The sequence below is a fragment of the Boleophthalmus pectinirostris genome, unplaced genomic scaffold (assembly GCF_026225935.1).
Source record: "Boleophthalmus pectinirostris isolate CB_2022bp ecotype Guang Dong unplaced genomic scaffold, ASM2622593v1 HiC_scaffold_22, whole genome shotgun sequence".
Taxonomy (NCBI): Eukaryota; Metazoa; Chordata; class Actinopteri; order Gobiiformes; family Gobiidae; genus Boleophthalmus; species Boleophthalmus pectinirostris.
Genome location: NW_026571190.1, coordinates 37,867,123 through 37,892,041, shown reverse-complemented (window position 1 = coordinate 37,892,041; position 24,919 = coordinate 37,867,123). Strand labels below are relative to the sequence as shown.

At 41.1% G+C, this 24,919-nt stretch overlaps 1 protein-coding gene across 2 annotated transcripts in view; it reads right to left on the bottom strand.

The window, feature by feature from the left end:
- The window catches only part of arhgap10 (Rho GTPase activating protein 10), a 275,079-nt gene that overhangs the window by 92,247 nt on the left and 157,913 nt on the right, over positions 1 to 24,919 (bottom strand). For both annotated transcript variants that reach the window (XM_055158167.1, XM_055158166.1), the window contains exon 18: positions 3,564 to 3,723. In XM_055158167.1, coding sequence (XP_055014142.1) covers positions 3,564 to 3,723 — 160 coding nt within the window. The remainder of the gene's footprint in view (positions 1 to 3,563; positions 3,724 to 24,919) is intronic.

Sequence of the window (24,919 nt, the reverse complement as noted above, 5' to 3'; positions counted from 1 at the left end):
GGAGATTACAGGTTATGAAACAAATAAATGCACTGGAGCTGCCAAAGGACTTTATGAATATTAAAGGAGGCGCACTTACAATCTAGTGTTTAATCAACAGAGACGGAGCAGGTGTACGAGGGAAGGAGCACAAAGGGCTCCCCCTGTTGGCCGACATTAAACGCGCCGTTATTCAGGTGTGAAGATGTGATTGTTTCAGTTGAGAAGGACAAAAAAAAAACGTAAGATAAACTAATAATTAAAAGTTTGGAGGTGTTTTGTTGTTTATTTCCAGGATGATTAACAATGGAAATTCTAATTTAAGACATCAAAACCAGAACTAAAAGCAGAACGAAACTAGGACTAAACCAGGTCTAAACCAAGACTAAACCAGGTTTAAAACAGGGTGTAAAAAAGGTCTAAAGCAGGACTAAACCAGGTCTAAATCAGGTCTAAACCAGGTCTAAACTAGGACTAAAAGAGGTCTAAACCAGGTCTAAACCAGAGCTAAACCAGGTCTAAAAGAGGTCTAAAACAGGGTCTAAAATAGGTCTAAACCAGGTCTAAATGAGGACTAAACCAGGTCTAAACCAGGTCTAAACCAGAACTAAACCAGGACTAAACCAGAACTAAACCAGGTATAAAGCAGGACTAAACCAGGACTAAACCAGGTCTAAACCAAGTCTAAACCAGGACATAAAACAGGACTAAACCAGGACTGAGCCAGGTCTGAACCAGGTCTAAACCAATTCTAAGCCAGGTCTAAACTTGGACTGTACCAGGTCTAAACCAGTTCTAAACTAGGTCTAAACTAGGTCTAAACCAGGCATAAACCAGGACTAAACCAGAACTAAACCAGGACTAAACCAGGACTAAACCAGAACTAAACCAGGTCTAAAACAGGACTAAAAAAGGTCTAAACCAGGTCTAAGTCAGGATTAAACCAGGTCTAAACCAAGTCTAAATCAGGACTGAACCAGGTCTAAACCAGGTCTAAATCAGTTCTAAACCAGGTCTAAACTAGGACTGAACCAGGACTAAACCAGGACTAAACCAGGTCTAAACCAGGTCTAAACCAGGTCTAAACCAGGTCTAAACTAGGACTAAAGCAGGTCTAAACCAGAACTAAACCAGGTCTAAATCAGGACTAAAACAAGACTAAACCAGGATTAAAACAGGGCTAAACCAGGACTAGAAGAGGTCTAAAACAGGACTAAACCAGGACTAAACCAGGTCTAAACCAGGACTAAAAGAGGTCTAAAAGAGGGTCTAAAACAGGGTCTAAAACAGAACTAAACCAGAACTAAAATCAGAACTAAAACCAGGACTTAACCAGGCCTAAACCCGGACTAAGCCAGAACTGAAACAGAACTAAAACCAGACGTAAACCAGGTCTAAACCAGGTCTAAACCAGGATTTAGCCAGGACTTAACCGTGCCGTGGGCTTAAAAACACAGTATTTGGTGAAAGTACTAGAAAGTAATTGTTTGGATGTGAATTTGATTAATTTATATAACAAAAGATTTTATTACTGCTCACTCACACTCTACTGTTTAATCAACCTAGAGCCAGTGTAAATAAAAAGAGCTCCCCCTGTTGGCCACTGGCAGAAGTGAAACAGTTCCGTGTCCCTATGAAGAATATTCAATTAAACGTTCAGATGTTATTATCAGCTTTAGAGATTTTAATTACTAGTTTTAAGTGTTAAAAGTGGGTGTTAAATCAAACTTAATACAGACTTCATAATGTAATTTATCTCTTCAACAAGTGTTCAAATTTCACCATAAAAAAATGAAACAACTTCTGATGTTCTTGAAATTTCACACATTTTGGTCGACATTTGTCTGCGCTACAAATTTCACTTATTTTTTACTTTATTTTTTATTTTGTCGCACTAAAAATCAAAAATCTATCCCTGATTTGAGATTACGGGTCTGTAAATGTTGAAGTGAGGAATATAGATAGAAATAATAAGAGATAATACTCCCTACAACTGTACAACAACTCACGTTTACGTAACAGATAATACTCCCTACAACTGTACAACAGCTTGCCTTTATGTAACAGATAATACTCCCTACAACTGTACAACAGATAATACTCCCTACAACTGTACAACAACTCACGTTTATGTAACAGATAATACTCCCTACAACTGTACAACAACTCACGTTTACGTAACAGATAATACTCCCTACAACTGTACAACAACTCACGTTTACGTAACAGATAATACTCCCTACAACTGTACAACAGCTTGCCTTTATGTGACAGATAATACTCCCTACAAATGTAAAACAACAGATAATACTCCCTACAACTGTACAACAGATAATACTCCTTACAACTGCACAACAACTCACCTGTATGTAACAGATAATACTCCCTACAACTGTACAACAACTCACAATTATGTAACAGATAATACTCCCTACAACTGCACAACAACTTGCTCGTTTGTAACAGATAATACTCCCTACAACTGCAAAACAACTCAGCCTTGTGTAAAAGATAATACTCCCTACAACTGTACAACAGCTCACCTTTATGTAACAGATAATACTCCCTACAACTGTACAACAACTCACCTTTATGGAACAGATAATACTCCCTACAACTGCACAACAACTCAGCCTTGTGTAACAGATAATACTCTCTACAACTGTATAACAACTCACCCTTATGTAACATATAATACTCCCTACAACTGTACAACAACTCGCCCTTATGTAAGAGAAAATACTCCCTACAACTGTACAACAACTCACCCTTACATGACATATAATACTCCCTACAACTGTACAACAACTCACCCTTACATGACATATAATACTCCCTACAACTGTACAACAACTCACCCTTATGTAACATATAATACTCCCTACAACTGTACAACAACTCACCCTTACATGACATATAATACTCCCTACAACTGTACAACAACTCACCCTTACATGACAGATAATACTCCCTACAACAACAGCAGTTTTCTAAGACAAAAATCAGCAGACTCAGACTCATTTCTTTTTAAAACTCTTTTCGATGAATATCGCGATTGAAAATGTCCACATACGAGCACAGTATCTTCTCTAACGCCATAACGTGGAACATTCCAGGCAGAGCATCTCCATGGAGACGAGCAGGAAGCAGAAAAACGACATAGTGCGGCTTTAACACACCGGCTCGAGCACCTTCAAGTACGTCTTAATAAATACGAGGAGACGCACTCGGCCCTGATAGGATTTTTGTCTGGCTGCGGCTTTTTGTCTGTTACACAAAAAATATTACAATTTATGAGCTGAAGAATACATCACACACACACACACACACACACGCACACACACACACACACACACACACACACACACACACACACACACACTCTGAGACGCTCCTTTGCAGTTTAAACCTCCTCTCCCACTTTCCTCCTGTAATTACTTCCCGTGGAACCTTCCATTCTCCGAGCAGACCGGTCTTCCTTCTCTTGCTTTGAGATTGCCGATATTGCGTAGCGAATGTGTGTGTGTGTGTATGTGTGTGTGTGTCTGTGTGTGTGTGTGCCAAGTCCCTGAATGGCGCGTTACCTTTTCGTGTTGCTCGATGAGGATTTCCACGACGATGTTCTGGAACTTGAGGTCCATGATGGCGGCGACGGTTTCCTCCTGGGGCCTCATTAACGTGGGACCGAAGACCACGCCCAGATTGGCCACGGTCATCAGGTTCTGCTTACTGTGGGCGGCGACGCTGCGGAGAGACGACACACGAGTCATCAGGACATACTCAATGTTGTTTTGAAGCCATCGTTTGTACGTTTATTTGATTTTTTTTTTTTTTTTTTTTTGCACATTTAAAAAAAACAAAAAAAACAAAAAAAAACCCACATTATATAAAAAAGTAGGTGCCGGAAGAAGTAAAAAAAACCCCCAAAAGGTCTTATATTAAAGCCTCCACCTTATGAATAATAATAATAAATAATAATTTATAATAATAATAAATAAATTTTAAAAATTACACTTAAACACAAAGATGTGAAACTTGTCCCTCAATTTCAATAGTATTTTTTTTTTTTATTAATTTGTTTATTTATTTTGCAGCACTACAAAACAAAACTACATGGATCATGACCGAAAGTGTTTAAACTGTAAAAAGTACTTATAATGCCAAACTCTTTTAAACAATGACAGAATTCCAGCAAGTTTGTATTTACAATTTCACTTACGACTTACTGTGTATATAAGAGACAAAATATAAACTAAAACAAACAAAATTTAATGCATAATTCATTAAAGAGCTCTATATCTTTCAAAATATAATGCTTTTTTTTCCTTGGACACTTCTAAGACTTCAAACAAAAATACAATCACTTTTTTTTATTTTATTATTATTTATTTTATTTTTATTTTATTTTATTTATATTAAATTTTATTTTTATTATTTTATTTTTTCATTTTTAAAGATGCCAGTTTTGTTTTCGTTTATGGTCGTACAAACTAATAATAATGCTAAAGAAGACACAAAATTTATCGTTAACGTAAAGAAAATGTTAAAGAAAAGCACGTGTTTAGTCAATAGTCGTGGTTTTACTTGTGAAGCTAATATATCTAGTCTTCTAGGTATTTCTGTAAGATTTGATTTTTATTTTGTTACTATTGTAGACTCAATACCCATACCCAATATATTGATAATAAAAAATAAATAAAAATAAAAAAAAAGCCCTGATGAAGACCAGTTTGGTTGAAATATGTTGGCTCTGGCCGTTTAAATAAAGGTCTTTTTACCTTGTTTTTTCCTTGTGCGATTTTTACTTCTTTGAAGCGCCTGGATTGCGTTGAGTTTTAAAAAACACTCTTTCTTTAGACAAAATTATAATCAAAACCATAAATCATAATACTTTCTTTTCTATTTCCATGTGTTTCATATCTGTGTAATTCCTCAGTGGTTCATGGGCGTTTACTCGTCTATTTGCTCTTATACTTGTTCTGAAACAGCTCAAGATCATTCTAAAACTATTCAGTAAAGGTTCACTTCTGACAAGGCACAGATATGAAGCGAAAATCATTTCAGGAAACTTCATCAAAAAGCTCATTAGTACGGAAGCCGAGAGGGGTCACAACAAACGCAAACGCCGCAAAAAATACAAATACGACAACACAACAAGAAGCCACAACACACCAAAAAAAGCCACAACGGAAATGACTACAGGACTCTATTTTAATGCAAACACCGCAACAAATACAAACGCCACAACACAAACGCAAATGCTGCAAGACGTTAAAAAGCCACAACACATTAAAAAGCCGCAACAGAAGTGACCGCGGGACTCTATTTTCCGACGGACAAGTGAAGAAGAAGAACTACAACGTGAAACGAATAATGATAAAAAAAAAAAAAATTACTTTTACTTATGTTTCCAACTTCTCCATTGCTTTACTTTTCACGATTTCCGCTGTGGCTTTTTTTGGTGTGTTGTGGCTTTTTGGTGTGTTGTCGCATTTGTATTTGTTGCGACGTTTGCGTTTGTTGTGACCCCTCTCGGCTTCCGTACATTAGGGGTGTCCAAAAATACAGAAATTTCGATATATTGTATTGCTTAATCAGGGTATCCCCAGGTCTGACTACCCCAAATTTAAGACTTTAAGACCTTTCTAAGACCACGTAAATGAAAATTAAGACCAACATCGCCCCAATTATGCAGGCGAAAAACACCAGATTCAATTCTAATAGTGACCAACCAACTACAGTACTATAGCTAGAATCTAAGAGCCACTGTGGATTAAACCATCCAACGTCTTCCTCCACTCTACTGATTGTTTACTCATTGTCGCCGGCGTCAGAAACCAAAGTACTGTTTACTCATACCCCAAATTAGACGTTCATTCACGTTACATAATTTCACGTTGTTGTTTTTTTTCCTCCCTTCATTTAACGTTGCACCGCAGCCCGGTTGAGTACAAAAAATAGGCTGATGAAATTTAAGACCTTTGTAAAAAAAAAACAAAAAAAAAACACTTGGACAACATAATTTAAGACTTTTTAAGGCCTTAATTTAGGAACATGAAATTTAAGACCTTTTTAAGACTTGCCCTGTTAATCTGATGATACAGTACCAATATTGTGAGCTGCTGGATCGATATATCGCCAAGAGTATTTTTTGGTACATTTTACAAAATTATTTTGTTCCAGCGCTACAGTTTTGTTGCTTGTTTAGAGGAATGAAACTCATTTGTGCGACACATTTGACATTTTCACTGTTTTGATGATTAAAATGTTTGTGTTTCATATGAATTTTGCACAAGAAGTGGTTTAACAAAGACTTTTAGTATCACAGCCATGATTTAGCCTCTGTTTTTTATTGAATTGGATCGATTTGAAATATATTGTATCAACCTGAAAGTTTACCGTATCGAGGTATGTATCGTATCGGCAACTTCTTAATGATAACCAGCCCTAGACTTTATGTTTCTAAAGTCCTAGTGTGAGTCGCCCTAAAGCTTAACAAAGTTTATTTTGGGATATTTTTTATATAAATAAGTATATTTATTTAATTTTTAAAAATATAGAGATCGGGAAACAGCTGGATATAGACTTTATTTTGAATATATTTAGGTTTTTCTGTGCCTTATTTCATGTTCAAAGTTTATTTTATTCATTTTATGTTTTATACATCGCAAAACTGCTTTCATATTCACTTTGCACAAGAAGTGGTTTAACAAAGACTTTTAGTACCACAGCCACGATTTAGCCTTTATATTTTATTAAACCGTATCGAATCGATTTGAAATATATCGAATCAAAAGTGCACTGTATCGTATCGGCAACTTCTTAATGACACCCAGCCCTAAAACTCATTGAGAAAAGGCCAAAATTTTTCAGCAATGTTGACAAATCAAAGGGTGGATACTCTGTGGATTTCAAAATAAAATATAAAACATTTTTAGCTGAGTTATTTAACTTTTTATACATAATTCCAAGTATCTAATGTCTTTTTAAATGCGATTTTTTTTTCAAGCTTTACATTTGCATTGAATGAGTGAATATATTTGCAATTTATGTTTTAATAATAATAAAAAATATTCAGTTCAAAGTTTAAACACGTCCAGAAGAATTGAAAAAAAGACTGAAATACAAGATTCTTATTTCAGAACTCGTTTGTGCAAAAATAGCGGACTAGCAGTTTTTATCCAGAATAAGTCAGGAGATTTTGTTGTTTGTGAAGAAAATTGAAAAAAAAAAAAAATGACAACCTTCAGGATTTGTTAATATTTGCTAATTGCGTCTATTCCCAAACCGATATTGATTTGATTTCAGTCTTACAATAATCTTCCAGGTCCAGGTCTTTTCGCTGGAGCTGAATGGTTAGTCGGACCAACGTTGGGCACTTTTCTACAGTTTTAATGCACTTCCTTATATTTGCTCTGGTGCTCACATAATGGGCAGAGACATGACAGATGACTAAATGGGCTCCAGAGTCTATGATGGTCTAAAAATGAGGACTTAAAGCGGACTTGATGACAGTTCGTTTTTTGCCAACAGCAGAAATCCTCGCCAATAAGCTCCAGTCTGGACTTGGCTTTGCATATGGCTCCATAGATCACTACAGTTTCTCGAGTTTTATGTGGGTTGGCGTTTAGTCGTTACCACCGATAATCTGCTGTTCACAAATATATTTATGTTTTGAAATGTTTTGAAATGTTTGAGATTTTCCTTCAAAATTCTGAATGTTCTGATAAACATTTTTTGGTCTAAAGACACGAGAATAATCACCAGAATCCAACCACACAGCCCGTTAAACCGTGATCATGTCAAAGTTAAATCTGCACAGGACTAAACCAGGTCTAAACCAGGACTAAACCAAGAATAAACCAGGACTGAACCAGGACTGAACCTACGCCGTGTCATTAGAGGATTATAAATATATACACGCTGCAACCACCGAGCCGATCGCCACGACTACACCAGGACTGAACCAGGACTAAACCGGGTTTAAAACAGGACTGAACCAGGTCTAAAACAGGACTGAACCAGGTCTAAACCAGGACTGACACCAGGACTGGAACCAGGACACTGAACCAGGACTGAACCAGGACTGAACCAGGACTGAACCAGGACTAAACCAGGGACTTTAAAACAGGACTGAACCAGGTCTAAAACAGGACTGAACCAGGTCTAAACCAGGACTACACCAGGACTGGACCAGAAGTAAACCAGGACTGAACCAGGACTAAACCAGGACTGAACCAGGACTGAACCAGGACTGAACCAGGACTAAACCAGGACTACACCAGGACTAGGACCCAGGAACAGGACTGAACCAGGACTGAACCAGGACTGAACCAGGACTACACCAGGACTACACCAGGACTAAACCAGGACTGAACCAGGACTGAACCAGGACTAACCAGGACTAAACCAGGACTACACCAGGACTACACCAGGACTACACCAGGACTGAACCAGGACTAAATGAGGTTTAAATCAGGACTGAACCAGGACTACACCAAGACTGAACCAGGACTACACCAGGACTGAACCAGGACTACACCAGGACTGGACCAGGTCTAAACCAGGATTACACCAGGACTACACCAGGGCTGGACCAGGACTACAACAGGACTGAACCAGGACTGAACCAGGGATGAACCAGGGATGAACCAGGACTACATCAGCACTGAGCCAGGACTAAACCAGGACTGGACCAGATCTAAACCAGGACTAAACCAGGACTGGACCAGATCTAAACCAGGACTAAACCAGGACCCCGTTTGTCGTTCATTTGATTCACCCGACCTGCCTGCATAATTCCAGAAGGTCAAAACCTGCCCACTTCTGCACTTATTTGCGTTTACCCGACCCTGTGCAGGACTCTGCCACACAGACACTGCTCCTCTCTAAGGAATCCTGGTATTCCCAATAGTCTCAAATCCGAGTACTAACCAGGTCCAAAAAACTGGAATCAAACAAGACTCCATTCTCATTCATACATTCTTTCTAATATCCAGTCTCTGCTTTGATCACTGATTTGCACTTTTGGCATTTCTTGACACTGACAAGACACAGATGTGAAGTGAAAACCATTTCAGGAAAATCACTGAGAGAAATCCAATTGTTTGCAGCCCTGTCGACAAAGCAAAGGGTGTATAGTTTGAGGATTTAAAATGGGGTTGTGACTCTTTTTTTTCTTTACTACAAATTTCCATATATATTGCATCATATATTTGATGTCTTCGGTATGTATATAAATGCAGAAAGTAAACACGAAGAAAAAAAAAAAAAAAACATCAAATGAAAAGGTGAGTTTAAACTTGTAATGTACTCGCTGGGGCAGAGCAAAGATAATGAGGCCATGGTCAAATTTTTTAAATCTTTCTTTTTTAATACACAACTCATTGGTATTGGCTTAATATATCAATACTTGCCATAGTATTACTTGATATCAGACTGAAAAGAAAAAAAAAAATTACTGCCAATGTCCATCACAACTTGCCAGATTGACGCCACCTAGTCTCTCCGCTCAGTTTCATTTCTCTCCAGCGACTAGGTCAGGAATCAGAATACACTAGACGGTTCGCAAAAACCCCAGACAGTAAACAGTAAACAAAGCGGTCGAGAAGGATGTAGACGAAGACATATATTCTGTGTTGGCAACGATTCCCGAGATCGAGGATTTAAACTGCCCATCTCATGCAAAATAACTCTTTTCACATTGTATCTTCTGCACATAAACAAGCACAATTTGGGTTTTGGAACATCCATTACACAATAGTTATGAAATCTTACTGATTTCTTGGAGTCAGTCACAGACCAGGAACTATGAAAGGTCGACTATTGCTCATCCCCCCACCCGTCCTGAGAAAGCACAGGCTCCGCCCTCCAAACGTGACGTAGGCTCTGAGTGAGCCGCCCTTCCTCCGCCATCTCAGGGAGGGAGGGGGAGACAGACGTGCACCCTGATAGTGGTAGGAATAAACTTTTATTCATCATGGAGATACAGCGCGTTCGGACGAGGACTTTGAGGTGCACGAAGCTCAAGCACCGCGTCCACATCAGCTGAACATTACTGATTGATAAATTATTAATAAACACTAGTAGATAAACTTATTATATCGTGTTCACTGCAGTGTAGAACAATGAGCTTATGCTGTCGCTTTTGTTTAGGTGTTCATGTGGGAATTGTCAGTTGACGCGCGGAGAGGGGCGGGGCAGAGATGGGGGGCGGGTGTGAAGCGCTTTTTGCTATGTCAAACGCATCATAGGTGTATCTGCATGTCATCGTTGTAGCAGCTTTAGTTCGTTGTCTCGTGGGAGGGTGGTAGAAATACGCTCTGAAACGTTGATTTTGCATGACATGGGCCTTTTAAGTCTGGAACAAAGAGAATGTTGGGTGAATTTTATCAAGGGGAAAGAGATTATTGCCCTTCTTCCTATGGGATTTGGTCACGACCAAATACCGTATTTTCCAGGCTATTAGGCGCTCTGGATTATACGGCATTAAATGGTCTATTTTCGAACTTTTTTCACAAATAAACCACACTGGACTTTAAAGGAAACACAACAGTGTGATGGGTGAGTGGTTTTGTTTGTTTGTTCGTTCACGGTGACTCTGGGCTTTGTTCAGTTGTGGCGTGTAGGGAGGGTGTGTCTGGGACCAACGGATTGTCGGCGTGTTCGCAGTGACTCAGTTGTTCAGTCGTGTCTAGAAGCGGCACGTTGCGCTTGCTTTTTCGTTTCTTTCCTCCGTTCGGTTCCTCGTCGGCGTGGAGTGATGAGTGTGTCTGTGGGTGTTTTTCGCTGCGCGCGGTCGCTGTCTGCTCCGTGTGTGTTTGCGGCTTTGTAGTTTACTGAAGTCGTGCTGGGACACCCGAGTGGATTCGTGTATCGGGCGCTCTGGATTGTGCGGCGCTCGGTCGTTTTTTGATGGGGTTGGAGGCTTAAGAGCGCGACTAATAGCCCGGAAAATACAGTATCAGCGATTGGTTAAATAAAAAAAGTACCTGCCTACCGTCGAGCGAACGAATCCTAATGCTGCGAGGTCAGACGGTTTCCACGAAGTGAAACTGGCTCATGAATCAGGCTAGGGGCGACTCTCCACAGATCTGAACTGTAATGTAGCGTAGCGCTGTAACCTGCTTTTCTCCTTTGTGAAAGATCGATTTAATCTATTCTATGGAACATTCCAAACGAAGCAATAACATTTCCACGGAGACAAGCAGGTGGCGGACCCTCCTCCACTCCACTAGAAATGTTCCGCGGTGCACCTTTAAGCAAACGTCCAAGCACTCCCCACTGTTTCATTACATTTCTTTAACACTGACAGAAAGTAGGACAGCGCTGGGAATGTGAGCCGCTTTTCAAAGGGTCAGAAAAGTAGGTGGAATAATTTTTTTCCCCTTCTCAAAAAAAAAAAAAAAAAAAAAGAAAAAAGTTGTGGTCAGGTGCACCCAGATTTCACACTCCTTCCGTGACGATACAGAGCAGCATCTACGGAGAGAGAGACAGTTTAAATAGCTTCAAAGGGACCGCTTTGAAGACAAAAAACACTGGTGACAACTCCCATTTATAACATCTCCAACGCGCTTCAGATACGAGTGTGAAATCCTGGCTGTGCTCCTTCCCCCTGCAGGACATACGCACCCGCCAAACTTCAGAAAAATATTCAAGTCTTTCCAGTCTGAGGAATTACACGCCGGATAATCCAAATTCAATTTCAATAGCTCTGCCTTTTAACCAGCCTGTGATTCTGAGGCGGGCTTCTATGAAAAAAAAGATCCAACAGACTTCGAAAGCCTGGGGGAAAGAACGGATTATTTACTTATCTTCAATTTGCTCATATTTAGTTTGTGAAAAGCTTGTTGAGGTGAGAAAACCTTGTAATGTGGGCGAACGGCGTTTCTTAAAATCTTCAATCAAACCATCTAATCTTTCGAATGGAGGGAAGGGAGACGGAGGAGGAGGAGGAGGAAGAGGAGTGGGCAGGATACGGAGGAAAGGGGGCGAACGGGGTGATCGCGGGAGAGGGCTTAATTTGAGTGGTCCGTTTTATTGTACCTCTGTGCCGAGACGGGAGCTGCATGTTAAACAGCCACGGCAAGTACAATGTTGTTATTTCCGTTACATACACAAACTTAACCTGGACATTACTTATTTAGACGCCGAAATAACCCTAAACCTAACCCCGTTTTAATTGCCAAACATCGTCCACCTCTCTCTTCCTCCCGGGCTACAACATGTCAAAATGCTTGTAGACTTGCTCGTTTTTCCCTACGTGATGCTCTCGAGATGCTGTAGGTCAGTTTCTCGACACTAAGTAAGGGCACTGAAAGGTAAAGTATGAAACTTTCTGGAGTTGGCATGTAACAAGCAAGGTGTTAGTTTCAGAGGAGTTTCAGAGTAGTTAGCTCCTCCCTTCAGGCAGATGGAAGGGAGTTTCCAACAGCGTTTTGACCAGAACTGAAGAAGAAGAACAACCGAAATATGGTGATATCGTATCGTCAAAGTTCTCACAGTACCGTATTTTCCGGGCTATAGGCGAGTTTCATTGCTGACAAAAGCGCGCGTTGCATGCTGGGAATTATTTTGGTCGGCGGCAATAAACACTAATTCAACATGACGGACGGAGCGAGAAAGCACGTAAAGGGTATTGATCCCGGTTATTTATCCACTCTAACGGCAGAGGACCCAAGACCATTTGACCAGAAATTGGTCATAAGCATCGACGGACGACAAATCACCCTTTTCAACCCCGACAAAAGGTTGGACCAAACCAAATTTCTGGTCAGAATCTCCAACTACCTGGACAAATATTCACTTGGGTGATATCCACAATGACTTGGTGGAAACTCCTGGGCCATTCACAGCAGAAAAGATGAAAACCTCCAAGAGTCTCGATGTGTTGTTGAACTTGTTGGAGTCCACGGTTTGTTAGGATCTTCTACATTTGCTCTGCCGATGTTTGAAAGCCGTTTAATTCACCGTTAGTGGTTCTTTTCACTCAGAATACGAAAAAGACATTTTCTTTTTTCTGATATTCTATTTGTGCATCCGATAATGCAGCAGGAATTTATCATTATCTGGGATAAATATGCGAGGTTACGCACTGTGTTTGACGCTACCATGTTTCTTGCCTCCGACCAAAATATTTCCCAGCATGCAACGCGGGCTTTTAATAACAATGACGTCAACTGAAACTCGCCTATTAGACACGCTCTTAAGCCTCCAGCCGCATCAAAAAACGACTACGTGCTCCACAATCCAGAGCGCCCCATACATGTATCCACTCAGGTGTCCCAGCACGACTTCAGTAAACTACAAAGCCGCACCACCCGCAGAACACGCAAACACACACGGAGCAGACAGCGACCGCACGGCGAAAACACCCACAGACACACTCATCACTCCACGCCGGCGAGGAACGGTACGGAGGAACGAACCGAAGAAGCGAGCGCAACGTGCCGCTTCTAGCCACAACTGAACAACTGAGTCACTGCGAACACGCCGACAATCCGTTGGTCCCAGACACACCCTCCCTACACGCCACAACTGAACAAAGCCCAGAGTCACCGTGAACAAAACAAACAAACAAAACCACTCACCCATCACACTGTTGTGTTTCCTTTAAAGTCTGGTGCAGTTTAATTGTGGAAAAGGTTTGAAAATAGACCATTTAATGACAGTGCGTCTTATAATCCAGAGCAACTAATAGCCCGGAAAATATGGTAATATCGTGGACCATCACAATATATCGAATTACAAGTCTCTTTGCTTAAATTAAGAGTTATGGTGCAAAAACAAAAAAAACAAAAAAAACAGAACTACATCGACCATGATCCTTTGCTCCATTTCAGTGCAGACTACAAGAAGAAATAACAGTTCTAACACTTTTAAGTCTTAGGCTACGTTCAGACTGCAGCGTTTAACTCGCAATTTGGATTTTTTTTGGTGAAATCTGATGTTTTTGCGAGGTCGTTCACATTTCCAATTAAATGTGACTTGTATGTGACTCCAGTGTGAACATTAAACGGCCCGAAAGTGTCCCACATGTGACACTGGAGACACGACGACGTCAACCGCAGCGAGCGTCTCTGTGTTTACGGAAGTTGTCCAAACATAGACGCGAGCATCGAGCACCTGGAGATTTTAACTTGAATTTTACTTGTTTTAAGGAGGAGATTGAGAAGGAGAAGGACGAGGATTTTGGCGTTCGTGGCGTTTTGTTGGACAGTCCGATGAAAGGAACGTGTGGATGCGGAGACGTAGCCAAGAGTGGTGGGATAGCGACGTGCTTCGTTTCAACTTCGCAATGCCTCCTAAAAATATTTAAAGGTGCATTATGTAATGTGTCTAATGGACGAGCTGTTGGTCTGGGTGGATGTCGGGAAGAGAGAGTGGCATGTCCCTGGCGGTCGCATAGGAGGGGAGTGTGCATTTTTATTTATTTATTTATTTTTTATATCTATTGTTTATTTACTTTTATAAAGAGGTAGGGGGAAAAAGTGACAAAAAGTAAATATATAAATTGTGTGAGGGCCCCGTCTAATTGATTTGTGGTAATAAAAGTAAAAACAAAAACAAAAACACACGTACATCGCTGGAAGGGTTTTCCAATTAATCAAAATGTAATATTAGAATAAATTCTGAAATCATATCACCTCGCCCTAATTCCTGGCCAACAACATTTTAAAAGCACCATACAGTTTTTATCATAAAGACAACTTTATTGCTTTCATCTACTTGCTACTTGGTACTTTGCTTTTGTTTAGTCTGGCTACACAAAAAGTTTGCGTGATGTATTTTCCATTGTTTATCATCTGCACACTTCTCCATCTGGAACCACAGGAACCAGCAACCTGTGTCCACATAAGACAAAGTAATGAGCGGAGCCGTCACAATACCAAAACTCAATTTCTACAATAAAGAGAAGACTCGATACTCAATGCTCGGGGTGGAACGATAAGTCTCACGATACGATATTGTCACGGTATGAACATCACGGTACGATATTTCTTGCGATATCGTGGGAAAGCTCATGATATGGTGGGGAGGCTCACGATTAGGGATGCAACAATATCCAAATCTTTTAGTACAATATTTTCAAGATATACATTGAGGAAGTGTTTCAACACCCTGCTATTTTGCAAGTTCTCCCACTTAGAAATCATGGAGGGGTCTGAAATTTTCATGGTAGGTGCATGTCCACTGTGAGAGACATAATCTGAAAAAAAAATTAAAATAAAAAAATCCAGAAATCACAATGTATGATTTTTTAAACTATTTATTTGTATGATACAGCTGCAAATAAGTATTTGAACACCTGAGAAAATCAATGTTAATATTTGGTACAGTAGCCTTTGTTTGCAATTACAGAGGGGTTCGGTCAAGTGGTAACGGAGGGAAACTGGGTCAGATTTTTGACATTCAAATGTCTCTTATTCAGAAACTAGAGGGACTATTGAAATAAGTAAAGTATCAGAATGTAGGAAAGAGTTACACTCCAACAGGGTCAAGTTAAACCTGTGATATTCTTTCAAGTTGTTGACAAAAAATTTAAAAACTCATGTTGGTAACGGAGGGAATGAAATATGCAGCACTTTTTGGGCAATAAATCCAAACAGTGATAACTCTTGGTTCTCACTTACATATCCTTAACAAACTGGTTTGAATATTTGCTTCATATAGTTTTCTACCATATGGTACAAGATTAGGTTGAAAAACCTCTTACTTTTTGACTCATGAGATTTTTTATTAAGAAAGGTCATGGGAACGGAGGGAAAATTGTGCAAACAAGTAGAAGGTGCAGGATTTTACATAATTTGTCAACTTTTTTCTTCCGAATACGTTAATATTACTTCAAAATGAAAGGTAAATATTTCTATAAAATATGTCAGTCCTTCCAAGCAAATTTTTATCATTTTAAATAGTTTTTTTTTAAATCATGTCCCTTCATCAACAGTTAAAATATGGAATAACACAAGATATGATGAAATACATCCATTTATTTACATGATTTGCAGGTCTTTGAAATTGGGGAAATAATTTTTGTTCCATGTTTCATACATGGTCTGTTTAAAACATATGGAACTTTAGTTTATGAAACTGTTTACCTTTTTCTGTACCATTTTTGGTTCTAGAGTACATATGTATCTGTTGAATACATTTTTATATCAGATGCATTAACTTGAATTTTTGGCCTTGTGTTTACTTCTGCTTGACCGGGCCCTAAGACTTAAAAGTACTTAGAACTGTTATTTCTTCTTGTAGTCTGCACTGAAATGGAGCAAAGGATCATGGTCTATGTAGTTCCCTATTGCTGCTTCATAACTCTTGATTTAAGCAAAGAGAATTTTAACAATACGATATCACGATATTTCAGTTATTGTTAAGTTATTCAAGTTATTGTTACAAAAAAACACTACCTCGAATAGTCATTTTCAACTCTGGCTGTGTGTATGAGGAAAAAAAAGAATCACAATTCTCGATTTTCGATTCGATCTTCTTCCATCTTATTAAAAACACTGACAGGAATAAGACAGCAGTGTGTCAGGATCACTACAGTTTTTATTTCTCGTCGACAGGAGCAGTAATTCACGTTTAATCGACAGAAACACGCGTGATGTCCGTGCGCTAAATGAGGTCTTACATTTCGCTCATAAACAGTGAGGAAATAGTCGTGGCAAAGGAGAAATTCAATTTGTCAACCGGACAAAGTTTATTTTGGTGGAAAACGTTTCGCAGCTCAAGTTTTCAACCAAAATAAACGTTTGTCCGGTTGACAAATTGAATTTCTCCTTTGCCATGGATTCTATTTGGACGACGGAGGGATTTTACACACTTCTTGAGAAAATGGTCGTTTACTTTACGTAACTTGGATTATAATGATAAGAAGCAGAAGAGGAGTGAAAGAAGAGAAAAGGTAAGAAGCTGGATCAGAGACAGGCAGACGTACACACAGAGACAGATAGAAAGTACTGGTCTTTTAGACAAATTCTGCAGAATAAACTCAAAACTTGTGAAACGTGACGATTTGTGAGGAAACAGACGCGCTGTGGCTCAGGGTTTTTATAAACAAGACAGCATTAAGTCCTCGTCAGCACCAAAGTTGAGATCACAATCTATTGATCTATCTTACAGTTTTTGGCACAGCAATATTTTCAGCAATAAAAACATTAGTACCGTATTTTTTGGACTATAAGTGGCACTTTTTTTTCATGGTTTGGGTGTTTCCAGAGTGACTTATATATTAAAATTTTCACACTGAAGCATGTGTATCTGCTGCTCCTGTTCCTCCTGTACCACTGTCACTTGGCTCTACTGCGCATGTCTCCTGCAGAAAGAGCCTCTGTCCTGTCAGTATTGTGTCAGTCCATTGCACCGTTACTTCTGCACCAATTTAAACAAACTTATTAAGACGACTGAGAAGACTGAACTCAAATGCCCCCAAAAAGAAAATCAGATTTTGCAGATTACAAACTGCAAGTCGTGAAATCTGTAGCTGAAAACGATAATCGAACAGCAGAAAGAAAGTTTAGAGTGAGAGAGAAACTTGTGACACCGGGAGGATGCAACATGAAACTTTCCTGAAGTCACTGGATGGATGGACAAAGCCTGAACTTCAGTGACACCGAAACCATCCTGTCCGGATTCAGAAAGACCCAAATAATTCTAACTGGAACTGATGCTGAGTCTGACGACAGCGACACAGAAGAGGAAGCGGCGCTCTGTTTACCTCCGAAGGTCGTGGAGTTGCTCTGAAGTGACACCAAGGATGAAGAATTGAATGGATTTAGTGATTTGGAGTGAGATGGAGAGTTTGTTAAACTTGTTCTGTTCTGTTGTTTATGTTATAGTTTATCTGAAGAACTGTTCATATGTGACGTTAACAGTCTGTTGTTCTCTCTTCTAATGTTACTACTAGAACTTGACTTTCAAGATGAAATGTCAGTTCCTGGTCTCTGATTTTATTAAATAAATTTCCCCCCAAAAGTGCGACTTACATATGTTTTTTTCTTCTTCATTACAGATTTTTTGGCTGGTGTGATTTATACTCTGGAGAAATTTATAGTCCAAAAAATACTACATTTTCTTGTGTGTGTCTTATACATGTGTAATCCCTCACAGGTCCAGGTAGGGTTCATGGGAATGGGACTTTTTAGTACTGACGCCTCTCAAATGAATATCTAGTTTCAATACTAGTTTAAGTATTGATTAGTATCTGATTTTCAATACTTTTGTCAACACTAGTAATGAGTTTGAACTTCAACTAAGAAGTCCAGACTACTTTCTGGCTACGTTCAGACTGCAGGGCTTAACGCTGAATTTGGATTCTTTTTTGTGAAATCTGATGTTTTTGCGAGGTCGTTCACATTTCCAATTAAATGCGACTTGTATGTGACTCCAGTGTGAACATTAAACGGCCTGAAAGTGTCCCACATGTGACACTGGAGACATGACGACGTCAACCGCAGCGAGCGTCTCTGTGTTTACGGAAGTTGTCCAAACATGGAGGCAGCATCGAGCACCTGGAGATTTTAAAGTTCCTCTCGTACCGGAGCCAGAACATGAACAACTTACTTGTTTTAAGGAGGAGATTGAGAAGGAGAAGGACGAGGTTTTTGGTCGTGGTGTTTTGTGGGACAGCGGCAGCGACGTCCGTTGAAAGAAACGTGTGGATGTGGAGACGGAGCCAAGAGTGGTGAGTGGTGATGTGCTTCACTTCAGTGACACGGAGTTCATTAACAATTTTCTCCTACTTCAGCGCAGAATAGTGACGTTTGTGTCTTGTTGATAACGTGTAGGTGGATGAATGCACTTTGGCCGTTCAGACTGAAGTCACATGTCAAAAGATCAGATATGTATCGGTTTCAGGAGCACATATCCAAGTGTCCTGGGTCACATTTGAAAAAAATCGGATCTGTGTCGTTCAAACTGTGATTAAAAGTAGGGATGGGCATTCGATGAAATTTTCTTAGACGACGATCGATTATCGATTAATCATTAACGTTTTTATATTAAAATGATCATCATTATTATTACTATCTGCACTAATCTGCAGAAATAAATTCAACTTTACGACATATAAACCGTAACGACTCTAGAGTCACATCAGCCCGTTTGACATTATAATGTGTTTAATTCAGTTTTGTTCAACTCTCACAGAAACAAAACTTAAAACCGCATCGATAATTTGCATAAACTAAGCGAAGATAAAACTGCAGCTCTTGTGTCGCTCATGTGGTTCAATTTCTGTTGGATTAAAAGACATGACTCAGGTGAATACAGGTTAGTGTGACCAGATTTGCGTTTGTCAAAACCAGGACACCGTACGGGAGGTGGGGACTCGTCATCCACATTGCGCGACTCTCACCTGGTAAAACTTTTTCCCACTGGACACCGAAACATATGTGCTGCTTTATACACTGTGCACATGGACTCACACTTGTCCCGAACGCAACGGAAAGTGCGGAATTTCTTGTACAAATCATCGTTAAACACGCATTTGTGCTTCGGTTACGTTACAGACTGACCCACTGTTTGTGTCTCGCTCCTTCTGATGCAGAGACACATGTACACACCTGTTTGGTCACACTACACACAGCAACCTACATTCGGTTTGTCAATTAAAATGAACGTAATCGATGAAATTCTTAATGATCAATTATCGATTAATCGATTAATCATGCCCATGCCTAATTAAAAGATCAGATACAGGAGCATAGAGGCCAAAAACTCGGATTTGGGTCACTTCAGGCTGCAGTCTGAACGTAGTGATTAGTTTCTGATTTTCGATACTTTTGACAACACTAGTAATGAGTTTGAACTTCAACTAAGAAGTTTTTTAAACCTTTTTACTATGAAACTAAACAATATCTTATAACTAAACACCGCACGCACCAATAAAACTTGTATAACTGTTAACTTCACTTCATTACGTGGATCAGAACAGAACTTAGCGTTTTCAATTACTGCTTTACTCGAATGTTGTTTGTATATTCCTCCAATTAGACTCCAGGTTTTCCCAGGACGCGTGGGAACCCTGACAATCAAAAATCTGAGAGGCTTTGAGTGCGAGCTGCTCACCAGTGTCTGAGGAGAGCTGAGAAGATATGGAGTGACAGCAGGGATGGGGGAGTGAGGAGAGTGGGAGGGAAAAAGAGAGAGAGAGAGAGAGAAAGAGAGCGGAGAGACGAGAGGAGAGAGAAAGAAAGCATGTGGAGTGTGAATGAGGAGACAGACAGGAGGGGGAGGAAGACGAGGAGGAGGAAGGTCTAAACTCTGACCATAAACAAGAGAGAGAGAGAGAGAAGAGAGGGAAAGAAAGCATGTGGCCTGTGAATCGGGAGAGAGAGAGGAGGAAGAGGAAGAGGAGGAAGATCTAAACTCTGACCACAAACGAGAGAAAGAGGAGATAGGAGAAAAAGAGGAGAGAGCAAGAAAGAAACTGCAGTGTGAAAGCCTAAACTAGGATTAAAAACAAGAGAGACAGAAGAGATAAACGAGAGGAGAGGAGAGAGAAAGCATGGAGAGTGGGAATAAAAGACAGGGAGGAGGAAGAGGAGGAGAGAAGGAGGGAAAGAGAGGAGAGAGGGAGGAAGAAGAGGAACAAGAGGCGTAGGAAAGCCTAAACTTTGGCCATGGGCAAGAAAGAGAAAAGACAGAAACGAGGAGAGGAGAGAGAGAGAGATCACGTGGAGTGCGAATAAGAGACAGAGAGAAGAAGGAGGAGAAGAGAGAGAGAGAGGAGAAAGAGGAGAGAGGGAGGGAGAGGAGGCGGAGGAAAGCCTAAACTCTGACCACAAACAAGAGAGAAAGAGGAGAGAGGGAGGAAGAGGAGGAACGGGAGACAAAGGAAAGGATAAAAGAGAAAGAGAGGAGAGAGAAAGCATGTGGAGTGTGAAGGCCAAAACTCTGACCATAAACAAGAGAGAGAAGAGAGGGAAAGAAAGCATGTGGCCTGTGAAGCGGGAGAGAGAGAGAGAGAGGAGGAAGAGGAAGAGGAGGAAGGTCTAAACTCTGACCACAAACAAGAGAAAGAGGAGATAGGAGAGAGGAGAAAAAGAGGAGAGAGCAAGAAAGAAACTGCCTAAACTAGGATTAAAAACAAGAGAGAGAGAAGAGATAAATGAGAGGAGAGGAGAGAGAAAACACGGAGAGTGGGAATAAAAGACAGGGAGGAGGAAGAGGAGGAGAGAAGGAGGGAAAGAGAGGAGAGAGGGAGGAAGAAGAGGAACAAGAGGCGTAGGAAAGCCTAAACTTTGGCCATGGGCAAGAAAGAGAAAAGACAGAAAACGAGGAGAGGAGAGAGAGAGAGATCACGTGGAGTGTGAATAAGAGACAGAGAGAAGAAGGAGGAGAAGAGAGAGAGAGGAGAAAGAGGAGAGAGGGAGGGAGAGGAGGCGGAGGAAAGCCTAAACTCTGACCACAAACAAGAGAGAAAGAGGAGAAGAGAAGAGAGAGAGGAGAGAGAGAGAGAGGAGAGAGGGAGGAAAGGATAAAAGAGAAAGAGAGGAGAGAGAAAGCATGTGGAGTGTGAAGGCCAAAACTCTGACCATAAACAAGAGAGAGAGAGAAGAGATAAGAGAGAGGAGGAGAGAGAAAGAATGGAGAGTGTGAATAAGAGACAGAGAAGGAGGAGGAGAGAAGAGAGGGAAGAGAACGAAAGCATGTGGAGTGGAAATGAGGAGAGAGATAGGAGGAAAAGGAGGAGGACGAAGGCCTAAACTCTGACCACAAACAAGAGAGAGAAGAGAGAAAGAAAGAAAGAAAGAAAGTGCAACGTGAAGGCCTAAACTCTGACCATAAAGGAAGGAGGAAGAAGAAGAAGGAGGAGAGAAGAAGGAGAAGAGAGAGGGAGTAGAGAGAAAGCATGTGGAGTGTGACTGAGGCGAGAGATAGAGAGGAAGAAGAAGAGGAGAAAGAGGAGGAAGGCCTAAACTCTGACCGTAAACGAGAGAGAAAGAAGAGAGAGGAATCACGTGTCGTGCGAGTAAGAGACAGAGAGGGGGAGGAGGAAGAGGAGAGAGAGGAAAGGAAAGAAGAAAGAAAGTAAGCATGTGGAGAGTGATTGAGGAGAGACAGAAGGAAGAGGAGAAGGAGGAAGAGGAGGAAGGTCTAAAGTCGGACCACAAAGAAGAGAGAGGAGAGGGGAGAGAAGGAAAAGGAGAGATAGAGAGAGAGAAAGAAAGCACGTGGAGTTAAGGAGAGAGACGGAGAGGAGGAGGAGGAGGAAGGCCTAAACTCTGACCACAAACAAGAGAAAGAGGAAAGGAGAGAGAAATCATGTGGAGTGTGAATAAGAGACAGAGAGAAGGAGAGAAGGAGGGGAAGAGAGAGAGAGAGAGAGAGAGAGGAGAGGAGGGGAGGGAGGCCTAAACTCTGATCACAAACAAGAGAGTGGAGAGAGAGAGGAGAGAGAAAAAAGGAGAGATAGAGTGGAGAGAGAAATAAAGTATGTGGAGTTAAGGAGAGAGAGAGAGAGAGAGAGAGAGAGGAGGTAGAAGAGGAGAAGGAAGAGGAGGAGGAGGAAGGCCTAAACTCTGACCTTAATCAGAGAGAGAGAGAAGAGAGAGAAGAGAGGAGAGAGAGCCAAAGTGAAGTAAAGGAAGAAGGAAGAAGAAGAGGAGGAGGAGAAGAGAGAGAGAAGAGAGGAGAGAGAGCCAAAGTGAAGTAAAGGAAGAAGGAAGAAGAAGAGGAGGAGGAGTAGAGAGAGAGGAGAGAGAGAAAGCATGTGGAGTGTGAATAAGAAGCAAGAAAGAGAGGAGGAAGAGGAGGAGGAGAAGGAAGACGAAAACGAGGAGGAAGGCCTAAACTCTGACCACAAACAAGAGAGAAAGAAGAGAGGAGAGAGAGATGACGGAGTACGAATAAGAGCCAGAGAGGAGGAGAAGAGAGGGAGGGAGAGAGAGAGACAGAGAGAGCAGGGGAGAGGAGAGAGAAAGAAAACATGTGCAGTGTGAAGGAAGGAAGGAAGGAAGGAAGGAAAGAGACAGGAGAAGGAAGAGGAGGAGGAGGAGGAAGGACTAAACTCTGACCACTAACAAGAGAAAGGAGAGAGAGAGAGGAGAGAGAAAAAAGGAGAGATAGAGAGGAGAGAGAAACAAAGCATATGGAGTTAAGGAGAGAGAGAGAGAGGAGGAAGAAGAGGAGGATGAAGAGGAGGAAAGCCTAAACTCTGACCATAAAGGAAGGAGGAAGAAGAGGAGGAGAAGAGAGAGAGGAGAGAAAGAAAGAAAGAAAGCACGTGGAGTGTGAATAAGGAGAGAGATAGAGAGGAGGAAGAGGAGAATGAGGAGAACGAGGAGGAAGGCCTAAACTTTGACCACAAACGAGAGAGAGAGAGAAGAGAGGAGAGGAGAGAGAAAGAAAGAAAGAAAGCATGTGGAGTGTGAAGGAAGGAAAGAGGCAGGAGAAGGAAGAAGAGGAGGAGGACGAAGGAATAAACTCTGACCATAAACAAGAGAGAGAGAAGAGAAAGGAGAGAAGAGAGAGAGCATGTTTGGTGTGAATGACAAGATAGAAGACAGGAGGAGGAAAAAGAAAAGAAAGAGGAGGAAGAGGCGGAGGAAGAGGAGGAGGAAGGTCTAAACTCGGACCACAAAGAAGAGAGAGGAGAGGGGAGAGAAGGAAAAGGAGAGATAGAGAGAGAGAAAGAAAGCACGTGGAGTTAAGAGAGAGACGGAGAGGAGGAAGGGGAGGAGAGCAGAGAGAAGGAGGAGAAGAGACAGAGGGAGGAGAGACAAAGCATGTGGAGTGTGAATGAGGAGAGAGAAAGAGGAAGGAGGAGGAAGAAGAAGAGGAGAAAGAGGAGGAAGGCCTAAAACTCTGACCATAAACAAGAAGAGGAGAGGAGAGAGAGGAGAAAACGTGGAGTGTGAAGGAAGGAAGGAAGGAGACAGGAGAAGGAAGAAGAGGAGGAGGACGAAGGAATAAATTCTGACCATAAACAAGAGAGAGAGAAGAGGAGAGGAGAGACAGAGCATGTTTGGTGTGAATGACAAGATAGAAGACAGGAGGAGGAAAAAGAAAAGAAAGAGGAGGAAGAGGAGGAGGAGGAAGTTTCTAAACTCTGACCATAAAGGAAGGAGGAAGAAGAGGAGGAGAAGAGAGAGAGAGAGGAGAGAAAGAAAGAAAGCATGTGGAGTGTGAATAAGGAGAGAGATAGAGAGGAGGAAGAGGAGAAGAGGAGGAGAACGAGGAGGAAGGCCTAAACTTTGACCACAAACGAAGAGAGAGACAGAAGAGAGGGAGAGGAGAGAGAAAGAAAGAAAGAAAGCATGTGGAGTGTGAAGGAAGGAAAGAGGCAGGAGAAGGAAGAAGAGGAGGAGGACGAAGGAATAAACTCTGACCATAAACAAGAGAGAGAGAAGAGAGAAAGCATGTTTGGTGTGAATGACAAGATAGAAGACAGGAGGAGGAAAAAAAAGAAAAAGGAGGAAGAGGTGGAGGAAGAGGAGGAGGAAGGTCTAAACTCGGACCACAAAGAAGAGAGAGGAGAGGGGAGAGAAGGAAAAGGAGAGATAGAGAGAGAGAAAGAAAGCACGTGGAGTTAAGGAGAGAGACGGAGAGGAGGAGGAGGAGGAAGAGCAGAGAAGGAGGAGAAGAGACAGAGGGAGGAGAGACAAAGCATGTGGAGTGTGAATGAGGAGAGAGATAGAGGAAGGAGGAGGAAGAAGAAGAGGAGGAAGAGGAGGAAGGCCTAAAACTCTGACCATAAACAAGAAGAGGAGAGGAGAGAGAGGAGAAAACGTGGAGTGTGAAGGAAGGAAAGAGGGAGACAGGAGAAGGAAGAAGAGGAGGAGGACGAAGGAATAAACTCTGACCATAAACAAGAGAGAGAGAAGAGGAGAGGAGAGAAGAGAGAAAGCATGTTTGGTGTGAATGACAAGACAGAAGACAGGAGGAGGAAAAAGAAAAAGAAAAGAGGAGGAGGAGGAAGTTTCTAAACTCTGAC